Genomic DNA, 25,985 nt, shown 5'->3' with positions numbered 1-25,985 from the left:
CCCAGGTCACGCAGTCGCCACTTCCACTGCCTGTGAGACCGGATCTCTTGATCCACCCTCACACCCGTCAGCTTCATCCAAACGCAGGGCAGTTCAATCTGCACGCGTGGATGTTGTCACCGAGCGTCTGTGGAGTAAAGTTTTTTCTCGCCGGGCGTCTCGGGCATACGTTAGTATGCATCGTGATTCTACCCAGAAGGTGTATAATGCACGTTGGGTTATTTTCACGAAGTGGTGTTGTAAACATCACATTCATTTGCCAGATAAGGTATCTGTGCGGGATATTGCTCGTTTCATGTCTCACTTGCGAGAGACCCGGAAACTCTCCGGGGGTTCCATTGCCAACTATGTCTCGTCCGTTGCTACGGTACGGGACGTTGCTATGGGTACCAGTCTCTCCAATGAGCCGGTGTTACGGGGTATTATCAAGGGTTTCAATCAGCACGATCTTAAGAAGGGCCGCCTTCGGGCACCGGCCTGGGATCTTTCCCTAGTGTTGCAATCACTTACGGAAGCTCCGTATGAACCCTTGCATAGTGCTTCGTTCCGGCATGTGACTTGGAAAACAGCATTTCTCCTCTCCTTTGCCACGGCGGCACGTGTATCCGAAATTCATGCACTCGATGTCGCCAAGGTACGATTCGATAGGGGTGACGAAGGAGCGGTCCGCCTGGGCCTGCTCATGGGCTTCGTCGCCAAGAATCAGAGAGTCGGGCAAACGGAGAGAGAATTCACTGTAAGATCACTCAAAGAAATCTTACATCCTGCTGATACTGAGGACAGAGCGCTGTGTCCGGTTAGGGCCCTTAAGTATTATCTTAAGGCTTCGAATGAACGTAGACAAGGGCGTGACCGTCTGTTCATATCGTGTAACCCTAATCGCACGGTTGACATAACTCGCAACTCGATTGCGTTGTGGCTTCGTTCTGTCATCAATCTGGCGTACCGGTCTCGGGGGTTACCGGTAGCGGGGTCAAACCCGCACGAGATCAGGGCGCTAGCGGCAACATTTGCCCTACACTCGAATATCTCTGTTCGCAGAATATTACGAGGTTGTTACTGGCGTTCTGACTCGGTTTTTGCCAATCATTACCTCAAACAGGTCGCTGATGCCGTCGTGGAGAGTGTGCACCGTCTTGACCCGCGGATCGCGGCGCAAGCGGGCACCTAAGGGGTGTGCCCAGCGCAATTCCGAACTCCTCAGGCGTCTGACCTTGCACGGTGGTCAATCTGGGTCGACTCCATTGTTCCCACTGCCGTGGGTACAGGAGTTGGGGTCCCGCAAACCAGCGCACTCACACCACAGGTGAGGGCGGCTTTTTGTGTGCTTTGTCCTTATTTGTATTTTTGACAATTATGTCTTTAATTGTCTGTCGTGTATCCCAACCTTGTGATGCATGCTTACAAATACTGGAATTAGGTCACGCGCCTAATGCATACTTTAAGTAGGCTTGCTCTGGGATATACGGTCTGAATGAAATTAATTTCCCTCTTTTCGACTGTTTAACCTGATCTAAGATTAAGCTCACGCGGATACAGTGTTCTCATCCGCTGCGGCGATGAAATACCTATCCAGTGGGGCCGTTTGGAGTCACCAATCGTTTTGGCAATGACGATTGAACCTTACAGTATGCGCTTGACAGTGCTTTGGTATTCCTATAGGGTAACGCCTAGCTAGGTGCATGCGCATCGAGTGCTTCCGCCTTGGTGTTTACTTCCGCTGGTCGGAAGGAACGCTAGCAGTCAGGATTCGGGTTGTAGGTGCTCCCCACCGCCTACTGTGGTAGTCAGCCTCGGTATAACAGTGGTAACGTATTACTTAATGTAATTTGTAGAATTTTCCTATTCGGAATATTCTATAAGTAATACGTTACCACTGGGCTGCTGCCCGCCCGTCCGTCCCCCGAGCACTTGCTCTCGCAGGAGACAAGAGTGAAGGGTGTCACATGGCAGCTAGGTGGCTACGCACGTGCTGCATGAGGTAATTGAGATCTCTGTGGTAGATTTCGCTATAGCAGCAGTTGTGGGAGACAACAGCCTCGGTATAACAGTGGTAACGTATTACTTATAGAATATTCCGAATAGGAAAATTCTACAAATCACAACCACTGCAAGTGGACTGGCTCCTCTCACTCACAGCTGTGCAGAGCTGCTTAGCATGGGACATGAGCCATGGTTTGCCTTCATTAATAAACCCACACATGGCCTTGAACATTTTGTTTACATTCTTAGGGCAGAATACTCTCAACCCAACACATTCAAACTATTTTTAATGGAAAGTCTGTTTCTAAACATGTTAGCTTTGACAGGGCTGGCTGTGTGTATCTATGGAGACTGTTCTCTGTCCACAGGCAGCTCAGCAGATCATGGAGCTGCAGGAAGCAGCTCAGATCAACCAGGGCCTGCAGCCCGGCAACATCACGCGCAGCTCGTCCGTCCATGACATGAAGGCCATCGTGAAGACGTGGAGGAACAGGCTGCCCATGATCTCCGACGACCTGTCTCACTGGAGCGACATCTTCACATGGCGACAGCACCACTACCAGTTCATTGTCAACCACTACGACACTCACGCCACCACCGACCCGGTAAGTTATTGTCAACCACTATGACACCCACACCACCACCGACCCTGTAAGTTTTTGTCAATCACTACGACACTCACGCCACCACCGACCCTGTAAGTTATAGACAACCACTACGACACTCACGCCACCACCGACCCTGTAAGTTTTTGTCAATCACTACGACACTCACGCCACCACCGACCCTGTAAGTTATTGACAACCACTACGACACTCATGCCACCACCGACCCGGTAAGTTATTGTCAACCACTACAACACCCACACTGCCACCGACCCTACTATTATTTATGCTTTGCTTTCCACAATTTGTATGAAATCAGACTTATTGATACATGATATCTCGATACATTACTCTCATGAGGTGATGTTTCCTATTCTGTAGGATTAATTTTCCTTTTTTATTCCTGTTTTCCAGCAAAACAATCACTCCATGTTGGGGGTCCATGCTTCAGCTCAAGCCATCATCCACTTTGGCAAGATTGCCAGAAAACACAACCTGACCGGCGTCTCCCTGGACTCACTCAGCAGGTACTGGCCTGGAAGTCTGTTTCCTGAGTAAACGCGGAAAGACCCTTTCCATAAGCATAAGAAATCTCTCCTAATTGCAGGGGGGCACGGGTGGCCCAGTCTTCTAAGGCGCCGCGATTCGCTGTGCAGAGTTGCGGCCCTTGGGCACGCCAGAAACCTATGATTGTGGGTTCAAATCCCGGTTAGCCCCGATTATGTTTCTAGGTTTGTCAGCACCATACCCGTGCTGGTGGGTTTCACCGAAGTGGTAAACGTCTTAGACCTGCATTACTTCGGGCTTTCCTCCCACATTAAGCTGACATGCCGTGATATAACTGGAAAACTGTTAAAAGTGGCATTAAACCAAACTCACTCACTCACTCACTCACTCCTAACTGCAGAGTCCATTGAGGATTCTGACTATTTCATATGCATGTGTTTATAAATCACTATCAGATGTTTGTAGAAAGGGCTGTCTGAACAAGCCCTCATTGAATACCAGGGCAGATTAGGTCCACAGTACCCCATAACTCACATGAGTGAGTGAGTATGGTTTTACAACGCTTTAGGCAAAATTCCAGTAATATCACAGCAGGGGACACCAGAATTATCTTCACACGTTGTACCCATGTCGGGAATCATCTCTGGGGCTTCAGCATTACGAGAAAATGATTTAACCACTAGGCTAGGCTACAGCCCCATAACCCACACGAGCATCAGGTAGTTACTAGGTGTGGATGTAGCATGTGCCCCAACATACCCCGATCACTTTTTTCATTTGCTCTTACCATTAACACCTTGTTAACACCACCTGATTATTTCAGACCACCTGATATATATCTGAAATTCTGCTGACTGGTGTCACAAATTACTTACTGTATTTCCATGTTTAGAAACAGGATTGGTGCATATGTGCTAAAGAGTCAAGAGCCGGGGTAGAACAGGTCTCCAGCAACCCGGGCTAAACATGCTAAAAGGCGACTCTGCTTGTCGTAAGAGGCAACTAACGAGATCGGGTGATCAGGCTCACTGACTTGGTTGATGCATGTCATCGATCCCAATTGCGTGGATCGATGCTCATGATATCAATCACTGGATTGTCTGGTCCAGACTCGATTATTGACAGACCACTGTCATATAGCTGAAATATTGCTGAGTGTGGCGTTAAACAACAAAACAACCAACCAACCAAAGAGTCAAAGCTATGCTTGAACTGGCTTCTTCACGTTGAGTATTTCCCCCGACATATGTACGACATGAGCCATTGTGTCCCCAGGATTCACACCATACCCAGTGTCCCAATCGTGGACTGCTTCCAGAAGATCCGTCAGCAGGTCAAGTGCTACCTTCAGATGTCAGGGGTCATGGGCAAGAATGAGCTGACAGAGGTTTGTGTGGAGTTCAGATGGTGTGGAAATATATTCACTAGACAAACATGTTCTCAGAATTATTCACCTTTTCTGCATACATGTTAAGCAATATTTTAAAAGATTATCAAGAGTGGAAAATGGATGAAAAATATACATGCAATATAATTAAATACAGCATTGATAAATTTATAAAATGTCAGCACCAAAGATTAAGGGTTTGAGTAGGTCTTCAGCAACCCATGCCTGCTGAAAGAGGCAACTATGCTTGTTGTAAGAGGCAACTAACGGGATCGAGTGGTCAGGCTCGCTGACTTGGTCGATGCATGTCATTGTATCCCAATTGCGTGGATCGATGTTCATTACATCAATCACTGGATTGTCTGGTCCAGACTCAATTATTTACAGACTGCCATCATACAGCTGGAATATTGCTGAGTGGGGCGTTAAACAACAAACAAACCAAAGAAAAACCAGTCTTGATTTATAAGACCACCAATCTCTTCAGATAAAATTTGAAAAAAAAGAGGTAAAGGTTTTCGTAGCTTTATGACCACATTGTGGAGACACTAACCTTGATACTTCAGGGCCTGGAGGTGATCGAGTCCACCAACTTGAAGTACTTCACCAAGGAGATGACGGCCGAGTTCTATGCTCTCAAGGGCATGTTCCTGGCTCAAATAAACCGCTCTGATGAGGCCAACAAGTCGTTCTCCGCGGCAGTCCAGATGCACGACACACTGGTGAAGGCTTGGGCCCTGTGGGGAGACTACCTGGAGACCGTGTTTACCCGCGACAAGTGAGTCAACAACTGCCATGTTTGCCGACTGTTTCAACTTGTGAAGGCGTAAATAGTTTTAAAAAATGGTTATGCTCTTCTTTGCAGTTTATTATGAAGGCTTGAACTCTGATCATAGATATTTATTTTTGTACAAATTTCCTTATCGTTTAACTTATATTGTTGTTTGTTTTGTTTCTGTTTACTGGTGTAGACAAATTCAGCATGGAGAGTTTGCCATCACGTGCTACCTGCATGCGTGTCGCCATCAGAACGAAGGCAAATCAAGGAAGTACCTGGCTAAAGTATTGTGGCTGCTTACCTACGACGACGAGAAACTCACACTGGCGACAGCTGTGGACAAGTACTGTGTCGGTGTGCCACCTATACAGTGGTTGCCATGGTAATCAATTTTTTCCCTTCACTTATGAGTATAATTGTTATATCTATGTCAGGAATTGTCAGAGAGCCTGATCAACTGATTCATTACGTCGGCCTCATACGACAAGCATAGGTCGCTGGGGACATATTTAAACCCAGAATCGTGACAACAAAACTCTGTTTGGCTCTATGTGCAAATATCATAGGTTTGATACCCTATGGGCGACTCGAGACATTCATGTTACAAAACAATGAGGGTGTTAAACATAGATTTACATGGTAGGTTTGGTCTTCAGCAACCCATACTTGTAAGAGGCGAGTGACAGGATCGGGTGGGCAGGCTCACTAACTTAGTCGATGCATGTCATCATATCCCAATTATATAGACCGATTCACATGATGTCAATCACTGGATTATTTACAGACTGCGGTCATATAGCTGGACTTGTGCTGAGTGCAGCGTTAAACAACAGCAACAAAAAAACAATCATATGGTAGATATTACGAGGAGTCCTCATTTTGCAATTTGTTTCAGGATTCCGCAGTTGCTGACGTGCCTGGTGCGGAACGAGGGTCGCCTCATCATGAACCTGCTGAGTCAGGTGGGGAGGATGTACCCCCAGGCCGTCTACTTCCCCATCCGCACCCTCTACCTCACCCTCAAGATTGAGCAGCGGGAGCGATGTGAGTAGATCCACACACTCTGGGATAGAGGCTAGCAACAGCAGAGTCAGTTCACGAATGTTAGAGCACTCTGAGGGCTAGGAGGATTTGGGGCTGTTCAGGGTGTTTTAGGGGTGTCACTGCAATTGGTGTGTGTATTTGTATGTAATGGAGAAATCACTTGAATCTGTTGACTTCGGAAGTAGAATCACAAGCACCAAAGGAACGAGTGATTTCTTCTACTTAAACCATGTATTGATTCATATACTTCTCTACTACCAAAGTGTGACGTCGTCATAATGGTTAGCTAATTATTTTATCTTCATTTAATCTGCTGCAAATATCTCTTAAAGCCCTAAGCACAAAATGATTTAGTGCGAGGACTGTTTCCTCATCCATACTTTTGTACATAGACACAGAATAGTAGCAGCGATGTCAGTCTGGTATACCTTTGACTGCACTGGGAAAGGACAAAGATCCTGATCACGTCATATCACGTCATACAAATGCATGCAAATATTGACAAGTAATACTACAGAGGAAAGGACACTTCATACTAGTTTACTGGATTTTTTTTTGTCCCTTTACTGACAGTACTACATGTACAATACATCTGGCATGTGAACATTGAATAGCATTGACTGAAATTGTAATAAACTGAGATCTCTTTGAAATTGGAATCAATCTAAATGAGCAACTTATCATTTCAGATAAGAGTGGAGGTGATCTAGCTGGCCTTGGTAACCGTGGTAACACTGCAACACAAGCACAGGCTGCAAGCCCTGCACCCCCCAGTGCCCCAGCCACGCCCGAACCCTCTGCCTCAGTCACAGGTAGGGACATTGGAGTGGTTGACAGAACATACAGTTTATTCTGGCCCTGTGAAATCCGGGGTAGAATAGGTCTTCAGCAACCCATGCTTGCCGTAAAAGGCAACTAACGGGATTGGGTGGTCAGGCTCGCTGACTTGGTTTATGCATGTCATCGATCCCAATTGCGTGGATCGATGCTCATGATATTAATCACTGGATTGTCTGGTCCAGACTCGATTATTTACAAACCGCCGTCATATAGCTGGAATATTGCTGAGTGCAGCGTTAAACAACAAACCAACATACCAACCAATTGCCTGGATCGATGTTCATGATGTCAATCACTGGATTGTCTGTTCCAGAATTGATTATTTACAGACCGCCGTCATATGGCTGGAATATTGCTGAGTGCGGCGTTAAACAACAAACCAACAAACAAACCGCACAAGTCATCACTTGTCAGTTAGCACTTATCAGCATTTGTTAAAATTTGTGAGCATTTGTTAGCACTTGACAGCACTATATCATCTTCCATGTTTACAGACACGCCCACAACAGCAGGAGGAGCATCTCAGTCTGGCCGCGCGGGCAGTGCCAGCCAGTCAGACGCCGCGGGCCCCATCAAGGCCCCCGCCCCCATGTGGCGCTGCAGTCGGATCATGCACATGCAGAGGGAGCTGCACCCAACCATTCTCTCCTCACTCGAGGGAATCGTCGATCAGGTGAAAGTAGGACCTGACTAGATTGAAATCTCTAAAATGGCAACAAACCTCAATTTGAACAAAAATAAAACATATTACATTAAGTAATACGTTACCACTGTTATACCGAGGCTGTTGTCTCCCACAACTGCTGCTATAGCGAAATCTACCACAGAGATCTCAATTACCTCATGCAGCACGTGCGTAGCCACCCAGCTGCCATGTGACACCCTTCACTCTTGTCTCCTTCGTCTGCTTAGCAAGACGTGTTTTCTCCTGCTGAAGCGTTCCTTGAAGATTTGGTGATATTTATTATAGTTTATTCTCTAATAAACTGTGCTTTTATGGGGCGTTGCGGTAGCTACGCTTGGTTATAATTTTCCCGCCCTTTTTTCTATATACTTGCGGGGTTCGCGTATGCACGTTGTGTTTTACGTTTCCCCTGTTCTTGTATGTTTTGGGGGTTAACATAACTTATTTCTTTAATAAAAGTTATATGTGTATGTTATATGTTCACATTGCTCGTTTATTTTCTTGTGAAAATGTTCGTTTGTGAATCATTGTGGTGCGTGCGTTGTAACCATGTTTTGTTCTTTGTTTATAGCAAACAATCAATGTCTGACATGGATATGTCCCCAGTATCCACCCCCTCTACCCCTGCTCCTCGGAGTTATGGGGTGTGCAGAAAGTTTTTGTCGTCCCGGGATCCCCACGATCGTTGCCCGCGGTGCAGGGTTCCTTGCGGGGACACCCGGTGCATCCTGTGCGAAGGTCTGGGGCCTGCGGATTTTGAGCGGTACCGGCTGTACGTACAGTCCGTCTCCACCCCTGTGGTGGCCGGTTCGTCCGGTCGGGGTCCCCGTGCGGGTACCACCTCCTCGGCTGCGGCGGATCCCCTTGCGGCCCTTGGGCTGTCTGGGGATTCCGTCGCCGCATTGTTGTCGAAACTTGTGGATTCCAAGCTGGCGGCCTTATCGCAAGATAGGCCGCTGGCTGTTCCGTCCCCGGCCTCTTCGGTGGCCGCGGGGTCGGACGCGGGGTCCACCGGTAAAGCGGCGGATCTCTTGGCGGCCCGTGTGCTGTCCGGGGATTCCGTCGCTGCATTACTTGCATAACTTGTGGACTCCAAGCTGGCGGCCTTATCTCAGGATAGGCCGCTGGCTGTTCCGTCCCCGGCCACTTCGGTGGCCGCGGGGTCGGACGCGGGGTCCACCGGTACGGCGGCGGCTCCCGTGGTCACCGGTCCTTCCCCCGAACCGTTGCTCCCGCTATCGGTTTAGGACCGCGTGGCCATGGTTTATGACCTCTTTGAGGACATGCCCCGGCCGGTACCGCGGGGAATCCACGACTGTGGGTTCCTCCGAGGTATACGATGAGTCTTCCGACACGGCTTTCCCCGCATCAACCTTGCTGCGCGGTTTCAAGCCTTCCTTGGAGAACGCCTTCGCGGCGGCCTCCGGTCGGGGTCTCCCGTTGCCTCCGACGTCGTGGAGAAAGGGTTTATTCCCGGTACATGACCTTGCCTTTCCCGAGGCTGGTCCTACCGCGGAGGCCCATGTTGAGCTGTTGGGTGTCCGTGCCCCACCGGCTGCTACGGTAACGCAAGCTACCTTGCACCAGCTGGACGCCCTCGCTCGGCACTCCATGTCTCACGGAGACACTTACTTGGCTGCAGCGGCCCGTCTGGTCGAAGGTTCTCCCACGGACCGTGACCAGCGCATTTACAACTGCCTGCTCAGTTTAAATGCTTCCCTGGAGTACGTTGCCGAGGACTCTCGGCACACACTTGCTCTTGTTGGGTCCCTGCATAGGCGCCTGGGTGCCGCTCCTAACCGGAGCGCGCCCCAGGCTGCTGCGGCCGGTAGGTCTAAGGGGTCGGGTTCTTCTTCCTCTGGGAAGTAGCCCCGCCCTGAGGGCTCCGGTATGGGCAATCAGCTGCCCTTTCGCGGGAAGACGGGGAACTGGGGGAAGCCCAAGTCGTCGACGGACGGCAAGGCCCCTCCAGGTGACTCTCATTGGAGGGGTTCGTATGCCGACAGCGCCAACTTCGGTTGGCCCTTAGGCGAACCCGAGTCACTTGGCCCTGGACAGTTGCGCCTGTCCTTCCCCAGTGGGAGCCAGACTACAGACTTACTGGGAGAATTGGGAACAAGTGTTCGACGACCCGTGGGTGGTCAACACGATTCGGTACGGCTATCGGCTTGATCTCAAAGCGAATCCGCCGCTCACCGTTGCCCCGTTGGCAGGTTTCGATTCGGAAACCGATCTTCCCATCCTCGCCGATGCCATCGGCAGGTTGGTGGAGAAGGGGCAGTACGGGAGTTAGCTCTACCAGAAATAACACCGGGGTTTTACTCCAGGATATTTCTCGTTCCCAAGTAGGACAGTGCCGAACTCAGAATGATTCACACGTCCGCTCCCTGGCTGTTCACCCGGTTAACCACCCCCATAGTGGGGTTCCTCCACAGGAGGGGTGTCCGGTACTTCGCGTACCTGGACGACTCGCTAGTAGCAAATCGAATGACGGACACCCTGTCACGCCATCTCGATTTCGCACGTTGGCTCTTGGAGCAATTTGGGTGGATTATCAATCTCCCCAAGAGCGAGTTAACCCCTTCTCAGAACTTGCTGTTCATCGGAGGTCGGTTCAACACGGTGTCCCATCGCCTCTTTGTCCCCCCAGACCGGTGGCACAAAATTCAGGCGATGATTGCCAAAGTCTTAGCGGTGCAACAGACTGTTCACTTTTGGGAACAGCTGTTAGGGCTACTTGTATCAGCCCAGGACTGCACCGCACGGGGTCGTCTCCAACTCCGCCCGCTGCAACGGTTTTTAATCCAGTTGTTAGCAACGGAGGTGAACAGTGCGACAGTCGCCCTCCCGGATCGGCTCCGACCGCATCTGGAGTGGTGGACGGTCCCTTACATTGTCTTATCAGGAGTCTCTATGCGGCCCTACCGGGCCACGTTGACCCTGTATACAGACGCCTCTCTAGTGGGCTGGGGCGCCCATCTAAAGGGGGAGGTGAGCTCGGGGCTGTGGTGCTTAGACGAACTAGGTCTTCACATCACTTGTCTCGAGTTCAAGGCAGTGATCAACGCAGTCAATCACTGGAAGCATCGTCTCGTCGACGCCCGGCTCATGCTGGCGACCGACAACACGACGGTAGTGTCCTATGTGAACAAACTGGGGGGAACCCACAGTCACTCGCTACTCGATCTCACGTTCGAGTTTTACGCTCTGGTGGACAGTGTCCCGTGCCAGATACGCGCCCGTCACATCCCAGGTGTGCGGAACGTACTGGCCGATGCTCTATCGAGGCCTCAGGATCCGAGCCCCACAGAGTGGATGCTGAACCCAGTAGTGTTTCAGTGGCTGTGCGAACGTTTGGGTCGTCCGATGGTCGACCTGTTCGCAACGCGGTTCAACAATCAACTCCCGTTGTTTGTATCACATGTCCCGGTCCCGAGGGCCATCGATCACGATGCTCTCGCGTTAGACTGGACGGGCTTGGTCGCTTATGCTTACCCGCCGACAGCGTTGATACCACACATTCTAAGCCGGCTCCGAGGAGTTCGCTGTCGAATGTTACTGATCGCGCCCATGTGGCCGAACAGATCGTGGTACCCCGACTTGCTGACCCAGGTCACGCAGTCGCCACTTCCACTGCCTGTGAGACCGGATCTCTTGATCCACCCTCACACCCGTCAGCTTCATCCAAACGCAGGGCAGTTCAATCTGCACGCGTGGATGTTGTCACCGAGCGTCTGAGGAGTAAAGTTTTTTCTCGCCGGGCGTCTCGGGCATACGTTAGTATGCATCGTGATTCTACCCAGAAGGTGTATAATGCACGTTGGGTTATTTTCACGAAGTGGTGTTGTAAACATCACATTCATTCGCCAGATAAGGTATCTGTGCAGGATATTGCTCGTTTCATGTCTCACTTGCGAGAGACCCGGAAACTCTCCGGGGGTTCCATTGCCAACTATGTCTCGTCCGTTGCTACGGTACGGGACGTTGCTATGGGTACCAGTCTCTCCAAAGAGCCGGTGATACGGGGTATTATCAAGGGTTTCAAACAGCACGATCTTAAGAAGGGCCGCCTTCGGGCACCGGCCTGGGATCTTTCCCTAGTGTTGCAATCACTTACGGAAGCTCCGTATGAACCCTTGCATAGTGCTTCGTTCCGGCATGTGACTTGGAAAACAGCATTTCTCCTCTCCTTTGCCACGGCGGCACGTGTATCCGAAATTCATGCACTCGATGTCGCCAAGGTACGATTCGATAGGGGCTTCGTCGCCAAGAATCAGAGAGTCGGGCAAACGGAGAGAGAATTCACTGTAAGATCACTCAAAGAAATCTTACATCCTGCTGATACTGAGGACAGAGCGCTGTGTCCGGTTAGGGCCCTTAAGTATTATCTTAAGGCTTCGAATGAACGTAGACAAGGGCGTGACCGTCTGTTCATATCGTGTAACCCTAATCGCACGGTTGACATACCTCGCAACTCGATTGCGTTGTGGCTTCGTTCTGTCATCAATCTGGCGTACCGGTCTCGGGGGTTACCGGTAGCGGGGTCAAACCCGCACGAGATCAGGGCGCTAGCGGCAACATTTGCCCTACACTCGAATATCTCTGTTCGCAGAATATTACGAGGTTGTTACTGGCGTTCTGACTCGGTTTTTGCCAATCATTACCTCAAACAGGTCGCTGATGCCGTCGTGGAGAGTGTGCACCGTCTTGGCCCGCGGATCGCGGCGCAAGCGGGCACCTAAGGGGTGTGCCCAGCGCAATTCCGAACTCCTCAGGCGTCTGACCTTGCACGGTGGTCAATCTGGGTCTACTCCATTGTTCCCACTGCCGTGGGTACAGGAGTTGGGGTCCCGCAAACCAGCGCACTCACACCACAGGTGAGGGCGGCTTTTTGTGTGCTTTGTCCTTATTTGTATTTTGACAATTATGTCTTTAATTGTCTGTCGTGTATCCCAACCTTGTGATGCATGCTTACAAATACTGGAATTAGGTCACGCGCCTAATGCATACTTTAAGTAGGCTTGCTCTGGGATATACGGTCTGAATGAAATTAATTTCCCTCTTTTCGACTGTTTAACCTGATCTAAGATTAAGCTCACGCGGATACAGTGTTCTCATCCGCTGCGGCGATGAAATACCTATCCAGTGGGGCCGTTTGGAGTCACCAATCGTTTTGGCAATGACGATTGAGCCTTACGGTATGCGCTTGACAGTGCTTTGGTATTCCTATAGGGTAACGCCTAGCTAGGTGCATGCGCATCGAGTGCTTCCGCCTTGGTGTTTACTTCCGCTGGTCGGAAGGAACGCTAGCAGTCAGGTTTCGGGTTGTAGGTGCTCCCCACCGCCTACTGTGGTAGTCAGCCTCGGTATAACAGTGGTAACGTATTACTTAATGTAATTTGTAGAATTTTCCTATTCGGAATATTCTATAAGTAATACGTTACCACTGGGCTGCTGCCCGCCCGTCCGTCCCCCGAGCACTTGCTCTCGCAGGAGACAAGAGTGAAGGGTGTCACATGGCAGCTGGGTGGCTACGCACGTGCTGCATGAGGTAATTGAGATCTCTGTGGTAGATTTCGCTATAGCAGCAGTTGTGGGAGACAACAGCCTCGGTATAACAGTGGTAACGTATTACTTATAGAATATTCCGAATAGGAAAATTCTACAAAATTGACTGATATCCATTCAAGGTTCATACAGGCTTCAAACGGCCTTGAACGTTTCAGGTTTCCATCGAAAAACCTTGAGTGTTCCATTTGTATGACCCTTGTCAATCTTTTTCTTGCTATCATGACATCCTCAATTGATGTATTAGTCTTACAAGCTGCTATCTCATGGGGCTGTGGGGTAGCCTAGTGGTTAAAACTTTCGCTCGTCACGAATATTGCTAAAAGCGGCGTAAAACCATACTCACTCACTGATATGTCACAGTTAGCCCATTGCTAGAGAGTATATTTGCTCATTACATCAAAAATCCATAGTTTCCATAATGGGTACAATGTGAAGTCTGTTTCTGTGTCCTCCATGATTGGGCCATATGAAGTTTATTATTGGATGTTCATCCCCGCCCAACTCCCGACAATACGCCCTGATTCACATCACATACCTGCTTGAATCACATCTGTGAAACATTGATGTACATCGATGCCTGGACCAGTCGGTTTGACGTGTGTTTTGTTTGTCTAGATGGTGTGGTTCCGGGAAAACTGGTACGAGGAAGTACTACGACAGCTACGGCAGGGGCTTGCCAAGTGCTACGCTGTGGCCTTCGAAAATAGAGGAGCAGGTCAGTTGGTACACGACTTGTGGGGTCGAACAGACTAACTTTCAGTGTGGAACTCTGCAATGAAATAGGGAAATTGGAATAGGTCATAAAATAGGCTTAACCAAATGTTCAGTTTCATATTTGGTCTTCTATTTTCGAAACATGCAATTTTTGTGTTAACCACAAGTAGAAGAATTGCTTTCACATCAATAATACCAGGAATCCCTAAAGATTAGTTTTTTCTCCTGAACATGCTGAAAGAAAAACAAATTCATATTTTTTACAGGTTTTCATAGTTTGGATTGTGTTTCTTATAAAATAATCTCGTCTTAGATATAGACAGTTTTGTATTTGTTTGTCAATGAATATTTCCATTACGTACTCTTCAACTGAACATGTGTCTCACCTGTTGGTCACCTATCATTGACATGCACAGTGGTCTCTCTCTCCCATCATGGCTCGTCATGTATTCTACACTGATTCCAGTTGCCGATGCCACAATCACTCCTCACACGCTCAACTTTGTAAAGAAGCTGGTCAGTACATTTGGTGTGGGCATTGAGAACGTGTCCAGTGTATCGTCCACGTTCTCCAGCGCCGCCTCCGAGTCCCTCGCCCGCCGCGCCCAGGCCACAGCACAGGACCCCGTCTTCCAGAAGATGAAGAGCCAGTTCACCACAGACTTCGACTTCAGGTGGGTCACAAGTCATATTACCCATGAAGATCCATGTTAAAATGAGTCTTAGTCTTCAGCTACCCATGCTTGTCATAATAGGCAACTAACCAGATCGGGTGCTCAGGCTCATTGACTTGGTTGATGCATGTCATCCTATCCCAATTGCGTAGATTGATGCTCATAATATCGATCACTGGACTGTTTGGTCCAGACCATCTTCCCGAGACAAGAGAGTAAACTGACTATAAAAGTCCAGTTTCCACCCTTGCCGAACTAGGCTTGTATTATGGAGTTAGATTTTGGCTGGACTAACGAGTCTGTGCATAATCGAATCAAAATCGCCCAATGGACCGCTGTCATGTGGCTGGAATATTGCAGTGTGCGGCCTTAAACAACAAACAGACACAAGTCATATTATTTAGGCAGTAGGGGAAACTGTCTTTCTTTGTTTATTTGTTGTCATATGGAATATTGCTGAGTACGGCATCAAACAACAAACATACAAATGAATCGTGGATTCAGGTTATAAAGAATTTTTGGTGGGGCATACGTGTCACTACCCCTCAAATTGGCCTGTTTCACCCGCAGCCAACCATTTAAGAAATATAAGTTGTTTGTAGTGTTTAGAGGAGGTTGAAGACAGCATCCCATCCACACAATCCTTATCACGGCACAAAGTGTTCCAGTGGGCTGGTAATCCTGTAAATCATGACAACCCACTGCCTGTGTTCTAGAAGCCTGAGGGGCCATGGGGTAGCCTTGTGGTTAAAGTGTTCGCTTGTCACGCCTAAGACCTGGGTTCGATTCCCCACATGGTTACAATGTGTAAAGCCCATTCCTGATCACCCCCGCCGTGATATTGCTGGAATATTGCTAAAAGTGGTGTAAAACAATGCTCGAACAAACGGACAAAGTTTGATATCTGATTTCCTCCGCAGTGTGCCAGGATCCACCAAGCTCCACAACCTCATCAACAAACTCAAGAAGTGGATCAAAATACTCGAGGCCAAGACCAAGCTGCTACCAAAGTAAGTGGGGGAGAACACGCCGACTCATTGGTTTACTCTTTTCAGGAGGAATGTAACACATTTGGAAGTTGATCTGGTAAAGATGTGACTGTTAATATTCTAGTACCTCACAGACAGCTTAGGTTGTATACTCCCCAGGGAGCTGAGAATGAATATTGAGTGCACACTGATTCACTGACCAGGGTATTAACATTGTAGCGCTTTGATCATGCTTAGATTATATACTCCCCAGGGAGCTGAGAATGAAATTTGAGTGCACACTGATTTACTGACCAGGGTATTAATATTGTAGCGCTTTGATCATGCTTAGATTATATACACCCCAGGGAGCTGAGAATGAAAATTGAGTGCACACTGATTCACTGACCAGGGTAATAATAATGTAGCCCTTTGATCATGCTTAGATTGTATACTCCCCAGGGAGCTCAGAATGATAATCGAGTGCTCACTGATTCACTGACCAGGGTATTAATAATGTAGCGCTTTGATCATGCCCTGTGTGGTGTGGAAACATCTTGCAATATAGATGACCTCATTCTTTTCTCTCTATTCAGTGATATGGAGGTGGTCTCACTCCTCGTGTCTTGGTGTGTCCCAGATTGACATGATGATGATCATGTGCAAAAATTGTCTCGTGCTCGGCGGTTTTACAGAGATAGACCCCATTGGTCAAGTCCAACTAGCCCACAGCTCATTTCAGACTTGTAAATCATGAGATAAAGCATTTATCACTCGTCTCAGACTAACTGACAAGTGGCAATGTCTATCCTTGTTTCCCCATGAAGTCATCTGTGACCTGAGACAGGTTAACTGATGGGTTTAAACTTCTTCACTCTTTCAACCCTGTATTCACTGATACCACTGCTTCTGAATGGCACTGAAAGATGTATTATTAATAGCAGCATATCTTACTAATACTAAGATATTATCGAAGCCCATTTCTGGTGTCCCCCGCCGTGATATTGCTGGAATATTGCTGAAAGCGGCGTAAAACTAAAACTCACTCACTCACTCACTAAGGTATTATCATTGCTTTCGTGTTAAGTGTTGATGTCTGTTCTAGGTCGTTCTTGATTGAAGAAAAATGCAGATTCCTTAGCAACTTTTCTGTGAACACGGCAGAGGTGGAATTGCCTGGGGAGTTCCTGTTGCCGAAGGTAAGAACCACTAGAAACTCCAAGTGACTGGCAGCTCCTTACTCTGTGGCTTGTGACTAGAAATATTAAAGGAAGTTGGTATTCAAGTCCTGTATCCCTTTTGGAGAACATGACTGGTAATGTTTGTATTTTGAGAACTGATGCTTGGAAGCCTATCTCTCAATGTTGAGAACTGATGCTTGGGACCCTATCTCTCAAAGTTCAAGACCCGTGTAGATCCAGGGTAGAATAGGTCTTCAGCAACCCATGCTTGCCGTAAAAGGCGACTATGCTTGTCGCTGACTTGGTTGATGCATGTCATCGATCCCAATTACGTGGATCGATGCTCATGATGTCAGTCACTGGATTGTCAGGTCCAGATTATTTACAGACCGCCATCATATAGCTGGAATATTGCTGAGTGCGGACCGCCATCATATAGCTGGAATATTGCTGAGTGCGGCGTTAAACAACAAACCAACCAACCATTCAACTCAATGTTCAAGCTGCCTGGTATCTGGTCTACATGTCACCTTAACTCATCAAAGTCTTTTACTCTGAGTTGATCATCTCTGCTTCTTTCCCTACAGCACAGCCACTACTATGTGAGGATCGCTCGCTTCATGCCCCGCGTGGAGATCGTGCAGAAACACAACACAGCAGCCCGGAGACTCTACATCAGAGGTCACAACGGCAAGGTAGGGGACATAACTCTGTAATGTCTGGAGTACATCAGAGGTCACAACGGCAAGGTAGGGGACATAACTCTGTAATGTCTGGAGTACATCAGAGGTCACGATGGCAAGGTAGGGGACATAACTCTGTAATGTCTGGAGTACATCAGAGGTCACAATGGCAAGGTAGGGGACATAACTCTGTAATGTCTGGAGTACATCAGAGGTCACAATGGCAAGGTAGGGGACATAACTCTGTAATGCCTGGAGTACATCAGAGGTCACAACGGCAAGGTAGGGGACATAACTCTGTAATGACATGAGAGTGTTCACCCATCACATCCAAGACCCTTGTTAGATTTCTCACATGGGAAAATGTTTGCAGTTAATTTTGAGCGTTGCTTAAAGTGATATTGCTGCAGTGATTACTACAAAGAGACCTGGCTTACTGGTGTCATTGTAACATGATAGCATTGATGTGTTATCACCCACTGGATTGTCTGGTCTAGACTTGATTATTTACACACCACTGTCATATAGGTACAATATTGCAGAGTGTAGTGTTAAGCAACAAAGAACTTATACATACAAACAAACCTAACTGTTCCTGATGCAGCTGATAAGAATTACACCAAATCTAGGACAACAAGCACCATCACACATATTCTGTACTCCTCAGGTGTACCCATATCTGGTCGTAAACGATGCGTGTCTGACGGAGTCGCGGCGGGAGGAGAGGGTGTTGCAGCTGCTGAGGATGTTGAATCACTTCCTGACGAAGCAGAAGGAGACGTGTCGACGTATGCTGTACTTCACGGTGCCGCGGGTGGTGGCGGTGTCGCCACAGATGAGGCTGGTGGAAGACAACCCTGCCTCAGTGTCCCTGCTGGATATCTACAAACAGGTACGTTCACTCCGATACATAGTTGTAGAAGACAGATCTCACTATCTGAGATGGGGTTAAAGAACTTTCATTAGTTTCAACCTTCTGGTAAACTGATTCACCTACGGATCTCAGCAGACACCTAACATGTTACCTGCGCCCTCAGCCAAATCGTTTTGTCACTGGTGTATCATGTGCACCCCAACTTTTTTTAAATCCTGGATCTGCCTCTGATTAGGACTCAGGGATAGAAATTTACCTGTAATGTCTACAAGCCCGGATAGTGATAACGTTCAGAACTATAAGAGACATTTTCACTTATTCTGTTTATAAGGGTTTGTTCTGACCTCACCACTCATTATGGAGACGACATGTGAAGATTCCGGGGTAGAATAGGTCTTCAGCAACCCATGTTTGTAAAAGGCGACTAACGGGATCGGGTGGTCAGGCTCGCTGACTTGGTTGATGCATGCCATCGGTCCCAATTGCGTGAACCGATGCTCGTGATATCAATCACTGGATTGTCTGGTCAAGACTCGATTATTTACAGACTGCCGTCATATAGCTGGAATAATGCTGAGTGTGCTGAGTAAAACAACAAACAAACAAACATTATGGAGACACAGATGAATTAGTTATATCTAAGCAGTATCTCTTCGGGATAGATATCACCTCGACTTTCAACAGTACCATTTAGATCAGCCTTGTCTTGGCAAGTTACCAGAACACAGGAGCTAGTGATTCTTCCCTTCTGTCCACAGCGCTGCAGCAAGAGAGGGATCGAGCACGACTCCCCGATAGCTCGGTACTATGAGCGTCTGGCAACAGTTCAAGCCCGTGGCTCTCAAGCCAGCCATCAAGTTCTGCGAGACATCTTGAAGGAGGTGCAGACAAACATGGTACCTCGAGGTCTTCTGAAGGAGTGGGCGCTGCACACGTTCCTCAACGCCACGGACTACTGGACCTTCCGGAAGACCGTAAGTTTATGGTTATCTTTTAGCATAGAATCATCACAAACATGTTGGAAGGAAATGATCTGCACAGGGCATATCTCTTATCCTGTCTCACACTATGCATTTCTTCTTTCTTCTTCGATCCTATGTGGAAACGTGCTTGAACAGAGTTTCCAGCTTCTGAAAAACAAGTCACCCAAACAGATGCCAGCATCACCATGGTCACCACCCAACAACTGGGTCACACACGTAATCATGTGCATAGCGACCTTACACGAATATACAAGTTATTTGAAAATTTCCAATTGTTTCATTATGGTAGTTGTGTGTCCAGGGATTCGAGAATATTTGCCTCTAAAAGGCCCAACCTTCTTGATTGTCCAGTACATTATGTCACCATTCTGTTATTGTAAATACCCATTTGTCATCAGAGTTTATTATCCCCCACCATGAAGATGAAGGGAATAAAGGAATAGGTTCTGTCTGTCCGCCTTTTGTCTGTCCATCAGGTTCTGTTTTCGGAGCAGAGCTAAAAAAACCATGAGAGATATCTTAACCAAGCTTGGCACATAGATAGGTCTAGTAGTGAACTGGTGCCTTTTGAAAGTTTGATTATGATTTTGATTTTGAAATTTAATTTTTTTGAGTTTCCATAGCAATGACTTTGACTTAGACTGAAAATGGCAGTAGTGCTTTTGAAAACCATACAATATTTATGGCCTTGTTTTGAGTGTGTTTCCAATGACATGTTACAAATAGCCATCCAATCAACTTACACAAAATATAAACAGTGATATCAACAGTTGTTGTTCCGTCTTGTGAGTCGTCTTCAATACAACTGGGAATATGTTGTAGCTTAACTAGTTCCTTCCTGTCTTAATACTCATGAAAACATCTTTCAGACTAAATATTCACTTTACTGGTATTTAACATGTCTATTTCTCATTCATATGAACACGTGATAATGGCAGTAATGATTTCTAAGCAATTTGCTCTTTTTTTAAATTACACTGGAACCTTGTTATCTCAAACGTACCGATATCTCAAACATACCCATATCTCGAACATACCCATATCTCGAACCTATTCTCTGATCCTGACCACCTCTCTATCATGCCTCGTTATCTCAAATCTCCGGAGATCTTGAAGTTATAACATGGTCCTGTTAAGGTCAAGATAACGGGATGCGACTGTATGCAGATCTTGTAGACAAAAAAGGCCCCTTTATCTTGTTCCTTTGTGGTGACTTTCATCTGAACTGTTTGGCTTGTCTCTTGTACTGAGACTTTCTGTCTTGACCCGTGAAGATCTGGGTAGAGAATAGGTCTTCAGCAACCCATGCTTGTCTCCCCCGTGAAGATCTGGGTAGAGAATAGGTCTTCAGCAACCCATGCTTGTCTCCCCCGTGAAGATCTGGGTAGAGAATAGGTCTTCAGCAACCCATGCCTGTCTCCCCCGTGAAGATCTGGGTAGAGAATAGGTCTTCAGCAACCCATGCTTGTCGTAAGAGGCGACTAACGGGATCGGGTGGTCAGGCTCGCTGACTTGGTTGATGCATGTCATCATATCCCAATTACAGAGATTGATGCTCATGATGTCAGTCATTGGATTGTCTGATCCAGAATCGATTATTTAACAAACAAACAAACATGTTATACAACTTTACAATTGAACCATAGTCCGAGATTGGACGGTTATTTACAGACTGTCGTCATATCGCTGGATTATTGCTAAGTGTGTCATTAAACAACAAACTTTCTGTCTTCAGTTGACAATCCAGCTGGCGCTGATGGGGTTCGCTGAGTTCATCCTCCACCTGTCCCGCATGAACCCTGACATGATGTACCTGCACCAGGACTGTGGCTATCTCAACATCTCCTACTTCAAGTTCGACATTGATGATCAGTCAGGTGAGTCAGTGCAGTGTCTGTTCCCCTTTTGTCCGTCCATCATGTTCTGTTTTCGGAGCAGAACTCAAAAACCATGAGAGATATCTTAACCAAGCTTGGCACATAGATAGTTCTAGTAGTGAACTGGTGCCTTTTGAAAGTTTGATTTTGATTTTGATTGTGAACATTTTTGGGGGGTTTCCATAGCAATAACTTTGACTTAGCCTGAAAATGGCAGTAGTGCTCTTGAAAACCATACAATATTTATGGCCTTGTTTTGAGTGTGTTTCCAATGACATAATCTTACAATCTTAACATGGGGGGCATGAAAATACATGTTGGGGACAAGTGATACTAGTACAAATATTTGCCCCCCCCCCCCCCCCCCCCATCAAAAAAAGTTAACTACAGCCTTGTGAGTCCAATGTCGGCCACACCTGTAGAGTGAGTGAGTGAGTGAGTGAGTGAGTGAGTTGGGTTTAACGCCACTTTTAACAGTATTCCAGTTATATCACAGCGTGTCAGCTTAATGTGGAAGGAAAGCCCAAAGTGAAGCAGGTCTCAGACGTTAACCACTTCGGTGAAACCCTCGAGCATGGGTATGGTGCTGACAAACCTAGAAACATAATCAGGGTGAACTGGAACTACGGCGCCTTAGACGACTGGGCCACCCGTGCCCCAGCACCTGTAGGATGTACCTGAGGCTACACTGAGGATGAGAATGGCCAGCATCTCAGGACATATGTGGATGCACTGGTCACTGGTTTGAATCCCAGATTTCCCCAAGTATGGGGTTTGACAATGATGATGATGACCTCGCTGTATGTTATTGTAACTGCAGCAACTGCTGGGCTAAACAATTTTAATATTGATCCTGGCACACTGCGGAGGAAATCAGATATCAGATATGTTCGTATGTTCATTCGTTCGTTCGAGTATTGTCTTACACCACTTTTAGCAATATTCCAGCAATATCTCGGTGGGGGACACCAGAAATGGGCTTCACACATTGTACCCATATCGTGAATCAAACCCGGTGTGACAAGCGAACGCTTTAACCACTAGGCTACCCGACAGTCCCACAAGTTGCAAAGAGTACTGAAATATTTGAAGTATTTGTGACGGTGAGATCTGTCTTGTGACCACTATGGGACTCTCTGAATGGTTAGTCAAAGTGTGAAGCAAGTTATGCCACATCAAATAGTGTGACATCATAATATCCATCATTACAACTGGTATGGGTTTTTAAAAGATGAGGACTTATCAGATAGCTGTTTTTCTTTTATGGGTAATGGTTGTATGTGACATTCTATAATTGTTCTGTTGGCTGTTTCAGGTGACCTTGATGCAAACCGACCTGTTCCATTCCGACTGACCCCCAATATAGCGGAGTTCCTCACCATGACTGGAGTGACGGGTCCGCTGACTGCGTCGATGGTTGCAGCTGCGAGATGCTTCGTGCAGCCACAGTTTAAACTGCAGAGCTTTCTCCGAGCCATACTCCGGGATGAATACATCACGTGGCACAAAAAGGTACAGGATCTTCCTTGGAAATCAGTGTTAATTTCAAATGCTGAATGGTAGACAAAGACTCGATACTGTCCGACTCTTTGTTGACACCCCCCATAACAGATGACTGGTCCCTAATGTCTCACGTTTTACTACCAGATTCATATCAAGGTCCAGATATTATGGGGTAAAACATTTGTCATTTAAACATCATCATGAAATCACGACTACAAATATCAAAATATAGCCACTTTTCCAGAAGCACGAGGAGACCAGCCCAAGTACCGAACCTGTCGACATGGAGGGGGAACAACTCATCGGCATGGTAACCAAAGCTGTCAGCGCCATCATGACACGCCTACAGAGTATGTATTGAAAGCTTTTTGTTTACTTCATTGCATTAAAGAATTTCAATTGATGCCAAAGTTGATGAGTTAGAAACATACTGGCCAGTCAGATTGCAAGATAATTGATGAAGAATATATCACAGGATGGTGCTCTCCATACATACCAGGTTCCAGCCTATGCTAATCCCTGAATCATGCACGCACAAATACGGTGTTAGTGTTGGGCGTCTTAACGTGCGTGATTCCCCTGCACCCTTTCGAGTTGAGTTGATTGGTTCAACTGTGTCATATGGCCCTGTGACGCAGGGGTAGCATTATGCAGATGGCTGTTACAATGAATGCTCGTTCCACCCGTGACAAACAGGTCTGGTTGTTGATGAAATATAGTGATAGCTAAATAGACAGATTTTTTATTCGTGCACCGATTGTCTTTAAATGTATGTCAAGTTATGTATGACTGTTTAATAATCTCATACCAACTTTGACTGGAGTAGGTCCGATACTTTTTCAGATATTGTAGTAAACTTCGGTACCCTTAAATTACCTTCCAGACTATAGTCCCTGACATAATATGTAAACATTCTCACATACATCTGCTGTTTTCCAGATCTGGCCACCTTTGATGGAGCTGAGAGTCGTGTGAGCACGCTAGTAGCTGCCGCCAACAGCCATGATAATCTGTGCCGGATGGACCCGGCCTGGCACCCATGGTTGTAAAGACTGCTGACTTCACACGCTGCTGTTATAGTGTTTGAAATGAAGCCTGAAAGTCAAGGAGTCCTTGTCATTGCCCTCAGGCTAAAAGTTGGAAGATTTAGAGGGTGTTGGATTCAAATACTACTGGAGCAAACCTCAAGGACCTCTCTTTATTTCGAGCACTGTGTATCCAACAATATACTAGCCAACTAGGCATAATCTGTGGGGGTGCACCTTCATCAGTGTCTAAGGGGCACGGGTGACCCAGTCGTCGAGATTCGCTGTGAAGAGTTGCGTCCCTTGGGCATGCCAAAAACCTATGACTGTGGGTTCGAATCTCAGTTATGTTTCCAGGTTTGTCAGCACCATACCCGTGCTCGTGGGTTTCACCGAAGTGGTAAAAGTCTGAGAACTTCTGGCTTTCCGCCCACTAAAAGGAGCGTCAAACCCAACTCACTCACTCACTCATCAGTGTCTTTTCAGCAATGGAGTGCTGACCAAAATAGTTGCTATACCACTCCGATATACATACAGCTAGTGTGAATTACAGAGTTGTGATAGCTTGGGGAACTTGTTTGGGAGCAAAGGCGGCACCTCGAAATGTTAACTCCGGAACTTTTTCCAATCCAGGTCTTCAAGAAGCTCTAATTTGGATGAAAACACCTGGAAACGGAATCTAACAGAATTTGTTTTCATTGCATTGCATTTGATACCATGAGTAGCGGAGCATGGTATCGGTGTTAACCATTGTCATTTCATGTCATTGATGCATGGCCATGGACCCACACCAGAACAAGTGTTTGTTCCACACACTCCCTCAGGCTCATGGGAGACGGGTCCCGACTCACCACATGACCAGATATCTATAAGATGCGACTTACAACAGCTATTTTAAGATGTTGTATCAAATTATGATGAATTTCTTTGGAATGTTTTTTTTCTTTTTCGCATCCATATTTGCTGAATGTCTGCTTCGTCTTGGTTTTGTGATTCAGTTGCCTTCATCAAAGGGCCAGACTGAACCTCGGACAGGACTCAGCTGACATGATTTGTATTCTGCATGTAGAACAGCTTGTGTTTCTGTTGGAGTTATGTTTGAATTTGTGTTGTTGATTTCATGTCTAGTTTCACGAGTCGTTAGGGGGCCCAGTCATCTAAGACGCCACGATTCGCTGTGCAGAGTTGCGTACCTTGGGCGCGCCAGAAACCTATGAGTGTGGGTCCGAATCCCGGTTCGCCCCGATTATGTTTCTAGGTTTGTTAGCACCATACCGTGCTTGTGGGTTTCACCAAAGTGGTATACGTCTGAGACCTCAATCACTTTGGGCTTTCCTACCACATTAAGCTGACAAGCCGTGATATAACTGCAATAATGTTAAAAGTGGCGTTAAACCCAACTCACTCACACTCATGAGTTGTTAATTTTCAAATAAGTTTTTCCAATGTATGGACAAGGACAGAGTTATGGGCCTTAGCTGTAGTGAGGTTCATTGGGTGTGGGTTTGAATCCCAGATTCGCCCCAACTATGATGCTTTGTGGTCAGCCTCATATCCATGCTAGATGCCAGACTGATCATGGGTTCGAATCTAGGTTTGTCAGCACCATACTCGTGCTTGTGGGTTTCACCGAAGTGGTAAACGTCCGAGACCTGCATCACTTCAGGCTTTCCTCCCACTTTAAGTTGACACGCCGTGATGTAACTGGAATACTGCTCAAAGCGGCAATTAAACCCAACTCACTCACACTCACTCCATGCTCGAGTTGCAGCTGAAATGGAAATGGTTCCGTCCTGCGTGACTTGTTTTCCTTCCACAATTCACAAACTCCTCCCAGGTGAAGGATCATATTGAGAGATTGTATGGAACATGGTTATTGGTGCTGTCTGTCCAGACATTTTGTTCATGAACCAATATGTTGTAAATTTGAAATCGGTAAAGAAGGCATTCTTTCCCATCTTCTTGTAATCACTTTCATCACAATGTATCGAGTTCATCATGTATGTGCTTTTCATTGACTCAGTGTATTTTGTACATAGATGTATTAATGTACATTGTTCTGAATGCAATCATGAAAATGTGAAAATTTCTACATTGTGAACA

General features: G+C 47.0%; 1 protein-coding gene across 9 annotated transcripts in view; it reads left to right on the top strand.

Moving 5' to 3' along the window:
* The window catches only part of LOC124135068 (transformation/transcription domain-associated protein-like), a 102,397-nt gene extending 78,418 nt beyond the window's left edge, over positions 1-23,979 (top strand). For 5 of the 9 annotated variants that reach the window (XM_048389350.1, XM_048389363.1, XM_048389372.1 and 2 more), the window contains exons 70-88: positions 2,352-2,588; positions 3,003-3,115; positions 4,371-4,482; positions 5,049-5,260; positions 5,448-5,642; positions 6,156-6,304; positions 6,994-7,116; positions 7,639-7,817; positions 14,016-14,115; positions 14,581-14,788; positions 15,709-15,798; positions 16,862-16,955; positions 17,525-17,632; positions 18,288-18,512; positions 19,253-19,468; positions 21,213-21,354; positions 22,670-22,866; positions 23,102-23,207; positions 23,797-23,979. In XM_048389350.1, the coding sequence (XP_048245307.1) occupies positions 2,352-2,588; positions 3,003-3,115; positions 4,371-4,482; positions 5,049-5,260; positions 5,448-5,642; positions 6,156-6,304; positions 6,994-7,116; positions 7,639-7,817; positions 14,016-14,115; positions 14,581-14,788; positions 15,709-15,798; positions 16,862-16,955; positions 17,525-17,632; positions 18,288-18,512; positions 19,253-19,468; positions 21,213-21,354; positions 22,670-22,866; positions 23,102-23,207; positions 23,797-23,906 (2,916 nt within the window). In that variant the 3' untranslated portion in view covers positions 23,907-23,979. The remainder of the gene's footprint in view (positions 1-2,351; positions 2,589-3,002; positions 3,116-4,370; positions 4,483-5,048; positions 5,261-5,447; positions 5,643-6,155; positions 6,305-6,993; positions 7,117-7,638; positions 7,818-14,015; positions 14,116-14,580; positions 14,789-15,708; positions 15,799-16,861; positions 16,956-17,524; positions 17,633-18,287; positions 18,513-19,252; positions 19,469-21,212; positions 21,355-22,669; positions 22,867-23,101; positions 23,208-23,796) is intronic. The other 4 variants (XM_048389379.1, XM_048389375.1, XM_048389360.1 and 1 more) reach the window with 2 other exon arrangements.
* Positions 23,980-25,985: the final 2,006 nt, after the last annotated feature.

The sequence above is a fragment of the Haliotis rufescens genome, unplaced genomic scaffold, assembly GCF_023055435.1.
Source record: "Haliotis rufescens isolate VD_foot unplaced genomic scaffold, xgHalRufe1.0.p SCAF_10, whole genome shotgun sequence".
Lineage (NCBI taxonomy): Eukaryota > Metazoa > Mollusca > Gastropoda > Lepetellida > Haliotidae > Haliotis > Haliotis rufescens.
Note: the sequence above shows the minus strand (reverse complement) of the source record. Positions and strands in the feature narration are given on the sequence as shown.